This window comes from Otolemur garnettii, unplaced genomic scaffold, assembly GCF_000181295.1.
Source record: "Otolemur garnettii isolate 467f Iridium unplaced genomic scaffold, OtoGar3 scaffold00075, whole genome shotgun sequence".
NCBI lineage: Eukaryota > Metazoa > Chordata > Mammalia > Primates > Galagidae > Otolemur > Otolemur garnettii.
The window spans coordinates 8,494,577-8,511,930 of NW_003852470.1; the positions used below are offsets into that span (position 1 = coordinate 8,494,577).

The 17,354-nt window shown below is 53.5% G+C and overlaps 1 protein-coding gene across 2 annotated transcripts in view; it reads left to right on the plus strand.

Annotated features, from left to right (window-relative positions):
• Window positions 1-15,299, plus strand: part of CHST15 (carbohydrate sulfotransferase 15) — a 79,015-nt gene extending 63,716 nt beyond the window's left edge. For both annotated transcript variants that reach the window (XM_003794076.3, XM_023515640.1), the window contains exons 6-8: window positions 2,333-2,489; window positions 11,227-11,374; window positions 12,750-15,299. In XM_003794076.3, coding sequence (XP_003794124.1) covers window positions 2,333-2,489; window positions 11,227-11,374; window positions 12,750-12,940 — 496 coding nt within the window. In that variant the 3' untranslated portion in view covers window positions 12,941-15,299. The remainder of the gene's footprint in view (window positions 1-2,332; window positions 2,490-11,226; window positions 11,375-12,749) is intronic.
• Window positions 15,300-17,354: the final 2,055 nt, after the last annotated feature.

Genomic DNA, 17,354 nt, shown 5'->3' on the forward strand with positions numbered 1-17,354 from the left:
GGCTCTGTCTCAAAAAAAAAAAAAAAAAAAAAAAAAGAATCTGTATTGGTTCCTAGGACTACTGTGATCAATGACTATAAACTGCTTAAGTAATAGAAATTTATTCTGGAGGCCAAAAGTCAAGGTATGTGCAGGGTTGCTGCTTCCCTCTGCTGGCCCCGAGGGTGACTCTGTCCCAGGCCTCTGTCCCTGCTTCCGGCAGCTTCCAGCAGTTTCCTTGGCTGGTGGATGCATCACTCTGGGCTCTGCCTCTGTCTTTAGTTGGTGAGGTGGATAAGATACTGTCCTGTGCCTAAGAAGGGGGGCTCCTGGTATTGTGACTGTGGTTAGAGGGGAGGGCAGTGGAAAAGGAGCATTTACAGTGGCCCTGGGCAATAAAGGACACAGTTTCTATAGGACTGTGTGGCTGAGTCCTGGGGACCGAGCACTGGAGGCAAGTGGCCGATCTTAGAGATGTGAGATCCTTAGATAAGTGGTAATAAGATGCACAGAGTGCCTTCACTGGGAAGGGGAAGGAGCTCAGGCAGGGGAAGGGGAGGGAGCAGGAAGGACAGAGCTGCGAGGAGGGACCGCAGGGCCGTGACTTCCATGAGCCCCGTTCGGAGGTGCAGGTGAGGCAGCTGGGGGCTGTGAGTGTGGGAGGATGCCGCCGACACAGCTGTGGGGTCACAAGCAGGTGTTTGTGCAGGAAGAGGGAGTAGGGAGAAATAGCTAAAAGATCACACGGTGGGGGTTGTGGTGGCGTTTGAAAACCAAACAAAAGAAATACCCTGTCTGCAGAAAGAAATGGAGGAAAAAGAATAGGAAACCCACAACTGGGAAGGTCTGTTAAAGAAAAATCACTACCGCAGCCCCTTAATGAATAAGGACTGTTGTGATGGAGCATGCGGCAGGGGAGAGGGATTGGGCTCAATCCCAGTACAACCTGGAGAAGGAAGAGCAGGGTGACGGGCCGAGGATGGAAAATTACTAAGGGGAAACCTCAAGTAAGTTGACGGGGGAGGATTTTGGCTAAACTGACTTAGTGGGACTCTTGCTGAAGACAGGCCAGGCGGCCAGACGTCACCTGGGGATGGTGGACAGTGAGAAACTCCATCCCATGTGGAGCGTGCTTAGTTGTCAAGGGTGGAGGATTCTGGCTAACCCACCTTTGCAGTGCAAATTCTAACAAATGTAAAGTCCTAATTAGGTTTTTATTAGCACAGTTTGAGAGTGGGACAACACCCTGTTCTTGTAATAGAAACGTATTCCTAGTATTCCTGCTGCCGAGCTGAGGAGGTGGACCACAGAGGCAGGAAAGGGCTGAAGCAGCAGAAACAGGGAAAAGCATGGACCGGTCATTTCAGAATGGCTGTCCTTACTGGACTGAAGCAGAGGCGACTTCTTTCTCATGCCAGCTCAGGTTGACTGGTCCCTTCTGACTAATTGCTGTAAATGTCCTTTTTTTTGAAAACTGGTGTGGCGCCTAGCACCAGTGACCCTGTTCTGGCCTGGCCTGGTCTGTTGGGGCCTGGTGCAGGAGCTCACTCAAGAGCAGTAGCTTCCCATGCACTTTACTTACTAGCAGGATTTGTGCTAAAACGGGTGATGCAAAGATGATACGGAAGTCCAAAAGTCCAGACCTAGCAGGGAAGAGGATGTAGAGGAGCTTGCTGGAGTTTTGTCAAGGAGGATTGTCAAGTCCCAGACGACAGTGTTCTCACATCCCTCTGGGTGGCGCCTATGTGAACAGATCTGTGTCGGTGGGAAACACTAAGTCTGCAGGTGTTAACATGCGTACGTGTAGATGCTTTTACACTGTATTAAAAAGTATGTCCCTACCAATCTAGAAAGACACATTTCATAATGTTTTTAAAACATCAGGAATGTCTGTGAAAAGGGCCAGGATTTTATGTGGAATTATCGTACTGCAGGAGCAACAGATGCTCTTGTTTTTGTTCCTCCCATAGAGGAGAGAGGAGCAGGAAGACATCAAATTTTCATGGCCTCTCTTCGCTGTCGTACAGTTTCTGTAATCTGGTGTGGTTTTGAGGCTCACTGTGCTGGGAACACGGAGCCAGCGCCTGAGATGATGAGCAACAACATCAAAACTGCTGGTGGTTTGTTTGGGGCCTGCATGGACGTGTCTGAGTCCCGGAGAGTGTGGGAGGCCAGTGAAGGGCAGGACTGCAGAGCGAAGCAGGGCCAGGGCTCACCTGCCGGGGAAGGAAGAGAAATGGCGCTTTAAGGAGCAGAACTAGATAATGTCATCGTGCATCGATTTTCATTGTCATCCAAATGGTGTGATTGCACATTCGTGGGTGGTAAAAATACCCATTTATTTTATTCACAGGTTGTATTCAGACTATCTCTACTTTGCAAGTTCCAATAAGTCTGCAGATGACTTCCATGAGAAAGTGACGGAAGCGCTGCAGCTGTTTGAAAACTGCATGCTGGATTATTCCCTGCGCGCCTGTGTCTACAACAACACTCTCAACAATGCCATGCCCGTGAGTACCGCCAAGTGTGTGATTATGCCAGCGGCATTGTGGGAGGGGGCTTTAGCATAGAAGGAAGAGAAGCATTTTAATGTGCAAATGCTGTTCCCCATTATTCATGGATGTAAAAACTGCGAACTGCCGGTTCTTAGGCTGGCTTCCTGCCTTCTTCCCTGCTGGTCACCCCCCACCTCTCTCCTCTCTCTCTCTCTCTCTCTCAGCAGGAGAATGAGGGTGCATTTAGGGAGATTACTGCTTAGTGAGGCTCTTAATGCACACCCAGCAATTAGTATGGGCAGGCAGGAGGACACGACTCTCAGATTGTCTGAGGAGCATTCTCTCTAGCAGTGGTGGAGTGTTATTTATTGGTTTAAAATATTACTTACCAGGGACTTTCAATGCTTCTTTAACAGGGTCTCAATTAAAAAACATTTTCTGTTGTTTCCTCTATGTTTTCCCTTTAGGATTATATCTGTAAATTCCTAGCCTTTTTAAATGCAAATAATTAATGGTGAATTCAGCCCCTTTGGTGGGGGGTGGGGTGGTTTCCTAGGCACTGGGCTCCCGGGATGTGCTCAGGGGGTCACCTCCAGGGCTCCTGCTGCTGACCCTTCTCATTCTGCAGCAAAGCTGATGCTGCTGCTTGCCCCAGAGTGTGGCCTTACAGGCCTGCTTTGATCCACTTTTACGCGGCAAGGCGTGAACAGAGCTGTTGCATAGGCCCAGAACCCCGGAGGTGGTGGGACTTAGGTCAGGGGGCTTTGCTCCCTCTTATTATCAAGGCCATGGTGTCTGGAAGGCAGAGAAGCAGCAGGTGGGATTTAGGGCTGACCTGCTGGACTTTGTAGTTTGGCAAGGAAGGTGTGACAGGGACACAGATACTTGCAGAACCAGGGTGTGGTACTTGATAGGAGAAGGCTTTGGATCCAGAGTCGTGTGGGTTCAGTTCCCAGCTGGGGCATTTACTGGCTGTGTGAGTCTGGGTACTTGGCCCCTCTGAGACTCAGTTGCTTTGTTATAAACCGGGCAGTACTGCTGCTGTGCCATGCTGGTAGAAGGGGGAGAGGCTGATGGTTCTGTCATGCATCCCCATATTCATCTAACCCACTATGTTCTGTGTGTGCTCCTGGGACCTGGGGCCGCAGCACTGCCTGGTGAGTGTGGCCCTTGCCCTCCTGAACAGCCAGTGGGGAGAGGGATGGAGGCTGGGCAGGGAGCTTGGCCCCCAGCAGAGGTTGCCTGAGAACAGGGCATCAGGTGGGTTCCCGGAAGGGGGATATCTGCTGGGCTCTAAAGGATGAGTTGGTCAGAGAATGACAGCAGCTAGTGCAGAGGCTGAGTGGCCACTACCGGGAGCAGCTGCCACACAGAGGCTGGCGAGTGTGTGGTGTAGGAGGTAGGCCCCGAGAGAGGTGCTTGGGTGCCTGGCAGGTGGGGCTGCATCACCTGGGTCATGGTGAGCCTCAGTTGAATCTGTACCTCATCATGAGACAAATGGGACCCACAGGAGGGCTTAGCAGAAGCTAGTGTAGAGGTTGAAAAGAAATAACTTTTCTCGCCCATTGCTAGTTTACAGTCGAGGGATGCATAATAAAAAACATTGATAAGAAAAACATACACATTTATTCAATATAAGTTTTACACAGCAGGGAACCTTCGCAAGGTAGTGAAAACCTGAAGAAACAGGGAAACCGGTGCATATCCAGACTTAGTTTTGTTTTTTGTTTTGTTTTGTTTTTTTTGGTAGACAGAGTCTCACTTTGTCACCTTCCGTAGAGTGCTGTGATATCATAGCTCACAGCCACCTCAAACTCTTGGGCTAAAGTGATTCTCTTGTCTCAGCCTCCCAAGTAGCTGGGACTATAGGTGTCCTCCACAACACCTGGCTTTTTTTGTAGAGATGAGGTCTTGCTCTTGCTCAGGCTGGTCTTGAACCTGTGAACTCAGGGCAGTCCACTTGCCTCGGCCTTCCAAAGTGCTGGGATTACAGGCATGAACCCCTGTGCCTGGCCTCAGGCTTAGTTTTGATGATGAGGACAGCCATGCAGAGAGGTGTGATTGGATGGTGTGATTTAATGGCTGTACGCTGGGGATGGAGCCGGGCTGCTCAGATTCCTCTCTGTGTCCTTCAGGGATCAGGACTCCCTCCTCCAGGTATAGGGAGGGCTCATCTCCAGTGGGGTTTCCTGTCTACCTCTGGGGCAGCGGGAGGTAAGAGTGACCTTCCTGCTTCTGCTGCTTTCTTGAATGCCAAAGTACCACCTTTGAGGGCGTGTCCTGAACCCCATCAAATTATGGCAGGTCTGTACTTTACAAAGTCACCTGGTGCAGCTGGCTGGGGGGTGGGAGCCAGGCAGAGACAGGATGAGGTGGGGGGGAGATGTGGTGAGAGGTGGGGAGAGAGAGTAGTGGCAGAGGGAGGAGAGCCGGGAGCTTTCTGGAAACAGCATGGAAGAAGAGGGGAAGGACTGTGGATGGACTGGGCAGGGTGAAAGGGGACCCAGACGTATGTGCATGTCCTCTGCCTTGTGTGCTGTGTGGGCCTTTCTGTCCCTGCTCTTTGTCCTGGCTCATGTCACAGTTTGTGCTGGTGGTGGAGTGTCACCCATGTGGGGCCTGCGGGAGGGAGGAAGAATGTCAGCGTGGCAGGAGACAGGGACTGGCCTGAGTCCCGGTTGAGACTGGATTCGTGTCCTTCAGCATACACTGGTGCCCACTTTGTGCACAGCTCATGTTCAGTGCTGGGAGAATTCACAATCCCAGGGGTCCTTTCCTCCTCTGCACCAGTGCCCACCCAGCCCTGTGACTACCGTTCAGGACTCCACTTCACAGGCAGGTGAGCTGCCTGACTGTTCTCAGGCCCCACCTGACTTGTTCCTGCTGGGGGTGGGGGGAAGAAGCCCCAGCTGGTCACAAGGCCAGGCTACCGGGCTGTGCTGGCCGCACACACAAAAATACACTTCCCCTGAGGTTCTTGTGCCCCTGTGATTGTGGCCCAGAGCCACCTGAGAGTGTCATTAAGGGCAACAGCACTGGCCAGAATTCCTGCCCCTGAGGCTGCTTCTTTGGTTGGCACTGGCACTGTCATGTCCTCAGCTGGTATTGATACACATAGGCAAGGGAGGGACATACCTGAGCACCATTACGTGGTGTCATCTAAAGTCCTGGACAACAGAGGGTGGTAGCTTCATCAGGAGAATGTCTCTGGGCAAATCCAAAGAACTGATGAGGACCTTATCTACTTAGTGGGGGAAACTGTGCTGAGGATTTTTTGCCTGGAATTGAGGGGGTATAGGCCTCCTCCAGGGCTGAATCTTTGAGGACATATCCGAGGAAGATCCAGGAGGGAGCAAAGGAGAGTATGGTCCAGGCATCACCCAGGGCTCATTTGGGGGAAGAAGGGCCTGTGAGGCGTGTCTGAGGCCAGTGCCTTTGACTGAGAGAAGACAGCAAGGAGATGGCTGCAGATGGGAATGTTCCCCCCACCCACTGTCCTCGCCCCTCTGCCAGGGGCCTCCTGGGAGACAGGCTAGGGGCCCTGTGTGGAGCCTGCCCATGGAGGGCCAACTTGGCTCATGCCTTCGTGCAGCCCTCCTGTATCTGGGGGAATCCCAGTTACAGATGGGGAAACTGAGGCTTGGAAAAGCAGCCTTCACAGGCATCAGCCAGTAGACAGGATCCAGGGCCCAGATTTGGGCCTCATGACTGGCTTTCCCTAGGCCTGTGTTGGCCCCAGCATTTTGCTGACAATCTGGTCTTGGGTGGCTGCTGCCATCCATCCCAGGTGGCAGGCCCTTGCCTGAGGGAGAAGGGGCAGGATGGGGCTGTGACAGGATGGTGGCTTTGTGCACCCAGGACCAGGGAAGAGTGCCCACCTTGGTGCTTTGTGCCCCCGGGACCAGGGAGGAGCTCCTACCTTGGTGCTTTGTGCACCTGGGACCAGGGAGGAGCTCCCACCTTGGTGCTTTGTGCCCCCGGGACCAGGGAGGAGCTCCTACCTTGGTGGCTTTGTGCACCTGGGACCAGGGAGGAGCTCCCACCTTGGTGCTTTGTGCCCCCGGGATCAGGGAGGAGCCCACCTTGGTGCTTTGTGCACCTGGGACCAGGGAGGAGCCCACCTTGGTGGCTTTGTGCACCTGGGACTAGGGAGGAGCCCACCTTGGTGCTTTGTGCCCCCCGGGACCAGGGAGGAGCTCCCACCTTGGTGCTTTGTGCCCCCGGGACCAGGGAAGAGCCCACCTTGGTGCTTTTGCTGCATTATACCTGCTGAAACGTCCTCCTAGTCATGACCCCATGTGACTGTCAAAACTGATGGGTAGAGGTGGGGGGATGGGGCAGGGGGTGGGTAGGAGTCAAGCAGTGCCACTGTCAGCAGAGGAGGACGGTGAGAGGTGAGGTGTCCTCTGGGGGCCATTGTCTGAGAAGCACTGAGAGGGAACGTTTGGGTTTGGCCTAGGGGACTCCTAAGAGGAGTGGCTTAAGCTGGCTGGATTGGGTGGACAGGCGGAGGGGGAGACCTCCTGACTGAGGAGCAGAGAGTACTAGTAGCTGTAAACTGTGTTTCTCTCCAGAAAGGGTGCATATCTAGCACTCATGTGCAGTCTGTATGCCACCAGGCACTTTATACTGCCTAGTGCATCTAGCCTCAGCCCCTGCCTTTGTTTCAGCCACTGCTGGGGAAGAGGGGTGGGTGTAGAGAACACACTAATGCTTTCTCCTGCAGAGAGGAGAGGGTGTCCCTGTGCCCTGCTTCTGGTTAGCTCTCCAACTGTGAACTTTTGAGAACTTTGGGTGATAAGCTCATGGGTGCTATCATGATTCTTATCACCTGTGTATACTTAAACTTTCTGATAAAAAGTTTTTTAAAACTTCTGCTGGTTTTAAAAACTTGGGCCTCTCCGCCCATCCCGGTACATCAGTGCTCTGCAGCACACTCTTCCTGCTGGGTCCTCAGCGGGGACCTGCACATTATGGTCCTGGACCAGCAGTCAGAGGGGCTCCAGGCATGTCCCACGCTCTCCCAGGGCACTGTCACCCTCACTACTCTCAGAGCCTCTGAAATCCTTCCCCTGGATGGGAACACTGAGGATCACAGAGTTAACTTTCCCACCCAAAACTTGGAACAGGCAGGCACAAGGCTCAACCTCCAATCTGATGGCTTTTGAAATTAGGGAGTTGCCACCTTGGAGGTGGTTCCTGCAAGCCGGGTTTGCTCTTCCCTGTGCTCTTCCATTCAGCTTTGTGTCTTGCTGAGGGAGGTGAGACAGTGGCTGCACAGGAGCCTCTGGTCAAAGGGAGATGGCAGAGACAGCTCGGCCCTTAGTCTTCCCCATCTCTGGTTCCTGGAGAGAAAGAGCCAGGCATTTGGGAAGCCCTCGGAAATGCCCCTCCGAGAGGTGGATTTCATTTCTGGGGGGAGAAGCTGATTTCTTTCCAGCTGAGAAGCCCAGCCACGGCACTGGGAGGACAGCTCTGTGAGACCTGCTGGGCCCTAGCACACACTGCTGTAGGTGTCACTGCTCTGCGAGTGCAGGTGTGCGTGCTGGCCTGCCCTGTACTACTCTGCAGCACTTGCTCCTTGGTGGGTCCTCACAGCAGGACCTGCAAGTCCCAGTCCCTGGGCCAGCATCGGCCACAGCCCCTGGAAACTTGTCAGAGTTACAGCTGCTCAGGCCCTCCCCAGGCCTCCTGTGTGGGCAGGGCCTGTCCGGTGATTAGCACACCCTCTACATATGTGCTCAGGCTGGAGAATCACCATGGCTCCCTCCAGCCCTCCTCTTCCCTTTCCTGGGCACCTGCCTCAGCTGCTGACTTCCTCCGGCCTTCTCCTCCTCTAGGTCCTGCTCCACTCTGAACTTCTGTTCTCTACCTGTTGGTTTTCTCCGTAGTAGGTATCACAGATGGTGATTATAGGGACAGTGGGCAGGACAGATGTGACAGGGACAGCTGCCACAGCAAGATGTTTATTTCTTTACCAGTTGAGCTCTGTCGCTGCCACTAGACTACAAGCCCCCTGAGGCCAGGGCGTGTCTGTCCACAGTGTCACCGTCACCCAGAAGGGTACCTGGCACACAGCATGAACTCAGATTATGGGGAGTCCAGTGACGTCCCCTGCGGAGGACAGAGAGACTCAGTCAGGTGCCTGTCCAGGGAGGTGCGAGGACTGGGGTTCCCCGTGTGCATACGTCTCTGGGTCCACCTGGCTTCGGGTCCTGGTCCCAGGCACTGCTCCTCTCCAGCCTCCATTTTACTCTCAGCTAGTCAGCTAGCATGACAACCTCAGAGGCTTCTCTTAACCCTGATGTCTTCTAATTTTAAACATGATAGGCATTTGCCCTAAATACCCTTTTTATTTTATTTTGATTCTCTGTCCTACATGGGAAAGGTGAGGGAACAGGGGTTCGGAGTGGGGCGGCCTGGGCTCTGTCTTTGTGGTATGTGGTTGTAGTCCTGATGCACACACAGCACACTACCCCCTGACTGGTTGGGGCCCTAGGGGTGGGCAGACAAGAGGGAGTGTCCAGAGGGACAGGGAGCCAGAAAGCCTTAACTCCGGGCCCTGCCGTTCTGGTCCCAGAGCAGCTGGGAGGACCCGGCTGTAGCATGGGCTGTGGTCTCTGTCCTCCTGAGGACAATGGAGGAGGCTGACACCAGGATGGGCATGGCGGGTTTCGGAGGAACATGTGTCATAGCCAGGTGCAGGAACAGACTACAGCTGCTTTAAAACACCTCCAACCCATCACAGACATTTTCCTTCTAGAAAGTTCTCTGGAAGAGATAAACCTGCCAGATTGTTCTTCCCAAGGAGGAACTGAGAACCCTGTACAGCAGAGAGGACAGAGAAGCCCCAGGCAGCCAGCTTAACAATTAGATTTCCTGTAGTGGTTTTCCGGCGTCGGAGGCGATCCGCGATTTATTTCTCTAGACTGGCACATACTCAGTTTCTCCCTAGCTTGAGATCTTTTTTATGAGCTGGTGTATAAGGTAGCGATAGCCCTGGGCTGGAGGCAGCTAATGAATTCTGGAGACAACGTATTCCCTCTAATTGTTTTTCTTTCTCCCCATCCTCCTACACTGTTAGAAAAATAACGAAATGGGAAAGGAGTCGCGAGAAATGGAACTAGTTAGCGTCTGTCCACGTTCCCTAAGTGTTTCACTATCTCACTGCTAACAAACAGCATGTTCAGTGATGCCATCTGGGAAGCACGTTGAGCCCAGGGCACACGGCCTCGTGCAGGGTGGGCTGATGGAGAAGTCGTGGTCCCTGCCTTTGAGGAGCTGGAGACCAGGCTGGGCAGAGAAGGGCGAGTGGTGTGTCTGCCTGCCTGAAGAGGTGAGACCTCAGTGGAGTGGCCGGGAGCCCTCCGCCTGGGTGGGGCTCAGCTGGAGGTTTACACCAGACCCAGGACTTTCTGTGCCGAATGCCATAGAGAGCTGGCTGTAGCCAGGTTACTGGCTTGGAAAGTTCCTGCTGGTGGCAGGGTAGGGAAGGAATGCAGAGACCAGAGTGGGCAGGGGTGTCCCTGAGCGCCTGAGGCAGGAACATGAGGAGAAGCCTGGAGAAGGAGCCTTACAGTAGAACGGGAAGAGGCTCTTTTTCCTTGGAACTTTGCCAAGAGTTTAAGGTAAACTTTGAAGTTAGAACAGTCCCCAGGACTGCTGTCACTTTTGACACCAGTTGCAAGTTAAGAGGGGGTCCCGTAACTCACTCTAAGGTTCGGTAATTTTCTAAGGCTCACAGAGCACACTTAAGTCTGCTGTGCTTGTGCTGGCAATTTATTGCAGGGAGAGGTACAGACTAAAATCAGCTGAGGGAAGAGACATGTGGGGCAGGGACCTGGGACCCAAAGGCAGAGCTGCAAGTCACTCTCCCTGTGGACTGGTGGACAGTGGTAGCACCTCTGGGCCAGGGGGAGGGACAGTACTTGTGGAGTATTGCCACCCCAAGCCTTTGGTTTTTACTGGGCTCAGTCACATACTGCTCACAGGCTGACCTGGCATCTGCGGTCCCTACATTCAGAACTGGTACTGTATGGCCCACAGCCCTGTCATAGTCAAAGTGTTGGCCAAACCCCTGGCAAAAGACATTCCTGTCATGCAGGACATCCAGGGGCCTAGAGATCAGCACCAGTAACCACGGGCAGAAGCCAGAACTCTCTGCATGGAATAAGTCTTCACTATGAGAGTGTACGGCGTGGCACGAGAAAGGAGCAGGCTGGAGGGCACTGGGTGGGGGCCGGCAGGAGGGCAGGTGGGCAGGAGGACAGGAGACAAGTTTGGTGGGAGTGTCTGCCTGTGGGCTCCATGCAGTGCTAACTGGACTCGGGTGGACTCCACCCTCATGGTCCCCATGTGCGTGCGGCACAGGCACTTGGCCGTCCACTTGCCTGAGTCGGCATTGTGATGTCTCTGGCTGATGGGTCACAGCCTGTGTGTGCCGGGCATAGAGGCTGCCCTGGAAGCAGAGAGGCAGCAAGATGGGGAAAAAAACCTTGACCTCCTCCCTGTACCTTGGTCTGCACCTGTGAGATGAAGGTGTGGAGCAACCTGCAGGGCTGTCACAAGCACCAAGCACAGCCTTGGAGTGGGGACTCCATGAGCAGCACAGACCTGGGAGCTGGGGAACAGTGGTAGAGCCTGGCCCCCGAGGGCCACATGTGCTGGGAGCTCTGGAGGTGAGCTATGATGAAATACTGCAAGCTCTGGGGGGGGGGAATTACTCTGAAATAATGCCCTTCTTTGGTCCTAGGTGAGGCTGCAGGTCGGGCTGTACGCCGTATACCTTCTGGACTGGCTCACTGTTTTTAACAAGGACCAGTTTCTCATTCTTCGCCTGGAAGATCACGCATCCAATGTCAAGTACACCATGCACAAGGTCTTCCAGTTTCTGAACCTAGGTACGATGGACAGAGCATGAGGTCTGGGGACGTGGCTCTGCCAGGAGTTCTGGGCTAGATGCAGAGTTGGAGAGCTGGGAATGGGCTGAGCTGGGAGACTTGTTCAGTGCTGTTATGGGGCAGCAGCTGCGCATAGGTCATGGTGCACAGCATGGTGAGGGACTCCCTGGGTGGATTCCCACCCCCCTCTTCCCCGGGAGCTTATGGTCTAGGCAAGGCAGAGGAGGAAGCTGCAGCTCACCTGACCGGCAGGTAGGATGGCATAGGGAAGGCTAACATAGCCACAAAAGGTGCACACTGATGATTTGAGACTCCAGCTGCAGAATGGGTCAGGGAAGCCTTCATGAAGGAAAGAGTCTAAGAGCTGAGCTTTGAAGCACAAAAGTGTCTGGGTGGCTGGAACAGAGGACACAGGATTGGAAGAGGGAACAGACAGGCCATTGTATTTGGGTCAGAGTTGTGTGGCAGGGTTTTGGTTTGGCTACTAGGCCTGTGGGTGGGGTAAGGAAGCCTGCCCTCAACCCAAGACTCCAGCTTCAACAGTCCCAAGAGGCACTTGGTGACAACACTGGCTGTGGCACAGCCGCTGGTAGAGGTGTGCATGTAGCAGGCTTTGTGGATGGGACACCCAGGACTGCTCAAAGGGCTGGAGAGGGTTGGAACAAGCCGCTTTCTTTTCCACGTGATACCTCCCACAGCCCTGTCTAATGATCCTGCATAGGAATTTTGTTAATTGAATCCTTCTTGAAATCTGTCTGCCCACCATGGGGACTAGGGACCCTTTGTTCATGTGATCTCATTTCCCCTTTTTCTTGGAGAGGTGGTGGCTTGATGCACTGTGACTACTTTGCCTTCTGAGGCCCAGGCCCACTTCTCTTTGATTTGGCCATATGTTGACTTTGTTGTATTATTGAGCTTGTTTGTTCCTAAGATGGACGGTAAGGTTGGTTCTCATCTCACATAAGCCTGGGACAACGGGGCAGGTTTGTCCTGTGTATGGGCTGAGGACTTGGGCCCCATCCCTTTAAAAGCCCTAGGGTAAAGAGGCCTGAGATTGGGTGGGTCTTCGGGATGAGGTCATGATCAGAGGGCTGCTACAAGTGAGTCCCCAAGGTCAACCTCAAGTGATGGCTGCATTTCATGAAACACCAGCTGGGGTACCAAGGTGGGTGTCCAGAACTGGCCACAGAATTTTTGATCTATCCCCATTCTTCCCTCAATGCCTGCAGGCTGAATCCAGCCAGAGAAATGTAATCCCCAAACACATTCTTCTTCAGGGAAACTCCTGTCTCCACATGAAGCATAGCTGGGGCTTTGCCAGGGTCCCTTCTTCCTGCCATGCCTCCTGCCTCACAGGGATCTTCTTTCATTCCAGGACCCTTAAGTGAGAAGCAAGAGGCCTTGATGACTAAGAGCCCTGCCTCTAACGCACGGCGTCCGGAGGACCGGAGCCTTGGGCCCATGTGGCTGGTCACACAGAAGATTCTGCGGGACTTTTATGAGCCTTTCAACACCAGGCTGGCACAGGTCCTGGCTGATGAGGCATTTACATGGAAGACGACGTGAGAGCTCCTGCCACACGCAGTGGGCCAGCCAGTGCCCCCACTGCCGGGATTTTAGAATCTCTCTTTATGGAGAACCAGTTCACTTGTGGCGTGGAAAACCCTAGGACTCCTTTCCTCCCTGGGGACACATTGGTTATAACCATTTGACAACTTCCTTTATGATGTTCTGCTGAACAGCACTCGACCCTTCCCAGAATCCCTCTTTCCTGGGTGAGTGGAGATACCACTTTCTCCAGAATTCAGGGCTGCCTGGAGAGGCCTGGGCTCTGGGAGGCAGGCTGGGGCACGCTGCGGGTAGAGGAGGTGCCTGGGGAAGGCAGCTGGGCCATGGGAGAGTCTGAGTCTGGGATCCGATTCAACTTGCCAGGGGATGTGCCCTGGGGCTGGCCAGAACTCAGCCTTCACAGTCACTGTTTCTTCCTAGTGATGAGGGCTCCGTTATGTTGCCCAGAGTGGGGCACAGGGGCTGTTCACAGGTGCAGTCACATCACATTCACTTCCAAACAGTCTTTTGTCAAGGTCACTGACCTCATCATCAGCTCTTTCAAGAATAGAGGCTCTTCGCTTTTATTCAAAGTCAGCCCTGTAGTCTCTTCAGTTATAAACCCTGTTAACTTCAGTGATTCCAAGAGGAAAAAAAAATGTCAGTTTTGGCAGCTCCCTCATCTCCCGACCTCTTCCCGTTCTATCCTTGTAGACGTTACTTATGTTTCATGTGGAAATGAATGCGTTTAAAACAAAGCCACTTTCTGCATTTGACTAGCCCAGGCTCTCTTTTTTGCCTTTTTAGATGTTTTCTCAAGAAATTCAGTTCATAACTGAAGGGAAATTTTTGCCGTTAATGCCAGAATAAGCAACCTCAAGGAATTGAACATTTCATGAGAAAACCTGGGTAACTCAGCCCTCCTCGTGTGTACAAGGTCTTCAGAGAGCTGCTGAGTTTTACATTCTTAGTTCTGGGGGCGGCAGGCTCTGTCTCTGCCCCTTCCCATTGGAGTGAGTTTATGATCCACATTCTCCACGGTGTGGTCCAAGTTCCTTAGCGTGTACTGTAGTGAAAGAACTGCAGGATACATGTGTCCTCACTCAGAAACACTGTGCGTGAGCTGAACTTGGGCCCAGCATGCTGTGCTGAGATTTGGACATTGCTAGGAGCCATGTTCTCAATGGAACTTTCCAGGGCATGCGGTAGCTTGGCATACCTATGGGTGGGTTGAAGGGCCTGTTGTTTCTTGGAAGTCCTGGGGAAGATCAACAAGAATGCTTGTGCCCACTTGGCACGTGGCCCCAAGTGGGACCTGGACAAAGTTTTGCACTCAAGTGTTGCTAAGAGAAGCTTCCTGGGAAGCCTGGTCCTCAGATCAAGGTCCTCAGATCAAGGGCTGGTCCACCAAAGCTAGAAAGTGTAACACCCCTACCCAACTACAGCCGGATGGGGGAGGCGGACTGGGCTTTGGTGGCTGGGGGATCTGCATCTGCTCAGCTGTATGACCTCAATGCCATTGTCTTTCTGCCTTGGAGGTGGGACATACGTCTTGTCTGAGGGCCCTTGGCACTGGCATGGCTGGAGGTATTTCTGCTACTGAAGGAGCTGTGTGTCCTGAGCTCCCACTATCAGGGACAATCCCCGCCTTTCTCCGCAGCCGGCACTGGGAGTAGCAGCCAGCAGGGAAATCTGGCCTGAGCACAAGGATGCTGTAGGGAGCTGCCACTTCAGTGTGTGAGTGTATTTATTTGCCGTCAGAACGTGCGGTGCGTCCTCTGAGCGTGTCCCCTCCGCTCTGTAGCCACGATGCGCCTCTGCTCTGGACACAGCCCTTTCACGGATTGATTTCTCTGCCTGTTACCCTGCCCTTTCCTGTATGTATTTCCCCCTTCCTTACCAACCACAACTACAAGGGGTTTTCTTTACGCACTCCTACACATGTGGACAACATGTAGTGTAATTCTGCTTCTTACAGAAGTATGACCGAGGTATGACTTCCAATATTATTTGGTTTATTATGTGGATCTTTTTTATATACACAGGCCCATCCTTTATGCCAATCGATGCCATCCAGACGCCATTTTCCTCTCAAGGGCCTTTCTCCAGAGGGCACGCTTGTGGCCTTTGCTCTCTCTTATTCAAGGTCTGGCTCTTGGTGACAGCACAGGTGTTGTTCCAAGCAGTGATTCTTGAGCCTGTCATTCAAAACCAAAGCAAATGGAGCATTTCTCACCACCTGGTATTGAAATAATGTGTGTTCTCAAAAGCTGTGTATCAGATCATATTAAATTGTACTCCCTTAGTTGTGTATGTTAAGTGAATTGCAGTTACACTGTATTTTTATTAATATTTAACATAATTAAAGATGGACCCACGTGGCTTGTACCTACAGAGTGTGTGCATGAGTGAGCCACGGCAGCTGTCTCGTGTCTGACCTGTTGTGCGTCGTGCACACACCGTAGAAGGGGACTTAATGACATGGCGACCCAAGAGAGATGAGCTGTGATCATGAGAATAATAGGCAGAAGGAAACTCAAGAGCAGAGCCATCCCTAGGCGCTCTGTGCAAGCCTGAGGGAGATGGTGCATGGTCAGCTGGGGTGCCATGATGAGGTACCATGGACCAGGTGGCTCGGCAGTGGAAGTGTGTTTTCTTAATTCTGGAGGTCAGAGGTCCGAGATGAAGGTGCTAGCAGGATTGTTTGCAGCAGGGACCTTACTCCTTGGCTGGCTGATGGCCATCCTTGCCCTGTGTCATCATGTGGCCACCCCGCTGTGCACACACACACCCCTGTGCCTCTTGCCCTCCGGCACCCTGCTGACCTCTATGCCCCCTCTGCAAACACAGTCACAGGCTGGGTGCTAGGGGTTGGGAACTCAACATACGAGTTTGGGGAGGACAGAAGTCAGGGGTTGTCTCAGGCTTGGGGTTCTAGATGCCTGGGCCATCCTAGGTACAGTGTGGACTTGGCTCTGTCCCCCCAGTCCTGGGACGAACCTCCTGGATGAACCCCTCTCCCCAGCACTATGTCCCACAGGAGTGTGTTGGGGGGTTTCCAGGCCTGGAAGTGGAGAGACCCCACCACCCCATGACAGGGCCAGGATTGGCTTTGTTCCATGGGTAATGTGCCCGTATAGAAGAGGGGGGCGGGGGCTTGTCCATGGGGTGCATTGTGGACATGACTCCCACTCCCTGGAGACCCTCTGAAACCTTGTGCCATGTGGCTGCCCACCCCCCACGGAGGAGCCAGCCCTCAGGGAGAGACTGGAGGAGCAAGCACAGACCTCCCCCACGACGTGGGGGAGACAGAGCAGTTGGTGATGGGGGCACGAAGTTCCAGGTGTCGGGAGGGGCTGCATGTGGGCAGGATATCCTCTCACTCTGAGGATCTCCCTTCTGGGCAGCCCTTCTGCCTGTGGGTGAGGCAGATTTGTGGAGACTGGTGGGAAGATATGGCTTTTCAGGGGTCCTCAAACTTTTTAAACGGGGCCAGTTCACTGTCCCTCAGACCGCTGGAGGGCCAGACTGTGGGTCCCTGGACGAGTTGGCTGCTAAGCACAGGCAGTGACGGCAAAAACACGTGGTGGGCCAGATAAATGTCCTAGGCAGGCTGCATGTGGCCCGCGGGCCGTAGTTTGAAGACACCTGGCTTTGATGAATGTGGTTTCCCCAGAACTTGGCCTGGCAAGTTCCCGGCAGAGGCATTGGAAGCTGAGGCAGAGGAGTTGGCCCTGGGGACTCAGTGCCTGGCAGCAGTTGCTCTCACAATCTACCCAAGTCCATTATCTTACAGTCCTAGAGGTCAGAGGCTTGAAATCAGTCTTTCTGGGCTAAAGTCAGGGTGTGAGTGGGGCCTGTTCTTCCTGGAAGCTCAAGGAGAGATGGTTCCTCACCTCCGCCGGTCTCTGCAGGCCCTCTGCTTTCAGGGCTCATGGTTCTTCCCTGCACCTTCTCAGTGTGGCACTTTCAAACCTCTGACTCACCCTCCTGCTTCCTGTAAGGACCCTGGTGGTGACACTAGGCCCACCAGGTAATTCAGGGTCATTTCCATATTAAGGTCACATCTACAAAGTCCCTTTTGCCAGGAAAGGGAACATATTTACAGGTTCTGGGGTTTTCATTGTGGACATGTTCAGAGGCCATTATTCAGCTGACCACAGGAGGGTGGCCTGGTGACCTGTGTCCCATGTAGGGGTGGGGAGGGCCCCCACTGGCTGCTCCCCTGCAGCTCCCTGTACCAGGCCCCAAGCAGGTCTGTGTGGGCAGGTGGCTGAGCTTCTAGACGCGTCTATTCTGGGAGGTGTGATCTTCCTGCCCAGGCAGGGCCCCGTCTCCAGTGTAAGTGGGCCAGGGGGAGATGAGGTGAGGCCATGACCCCTCCTGAGTTCACGTGGCCTTGAATCTCCCACCATCACCACCTGGTTTCCAA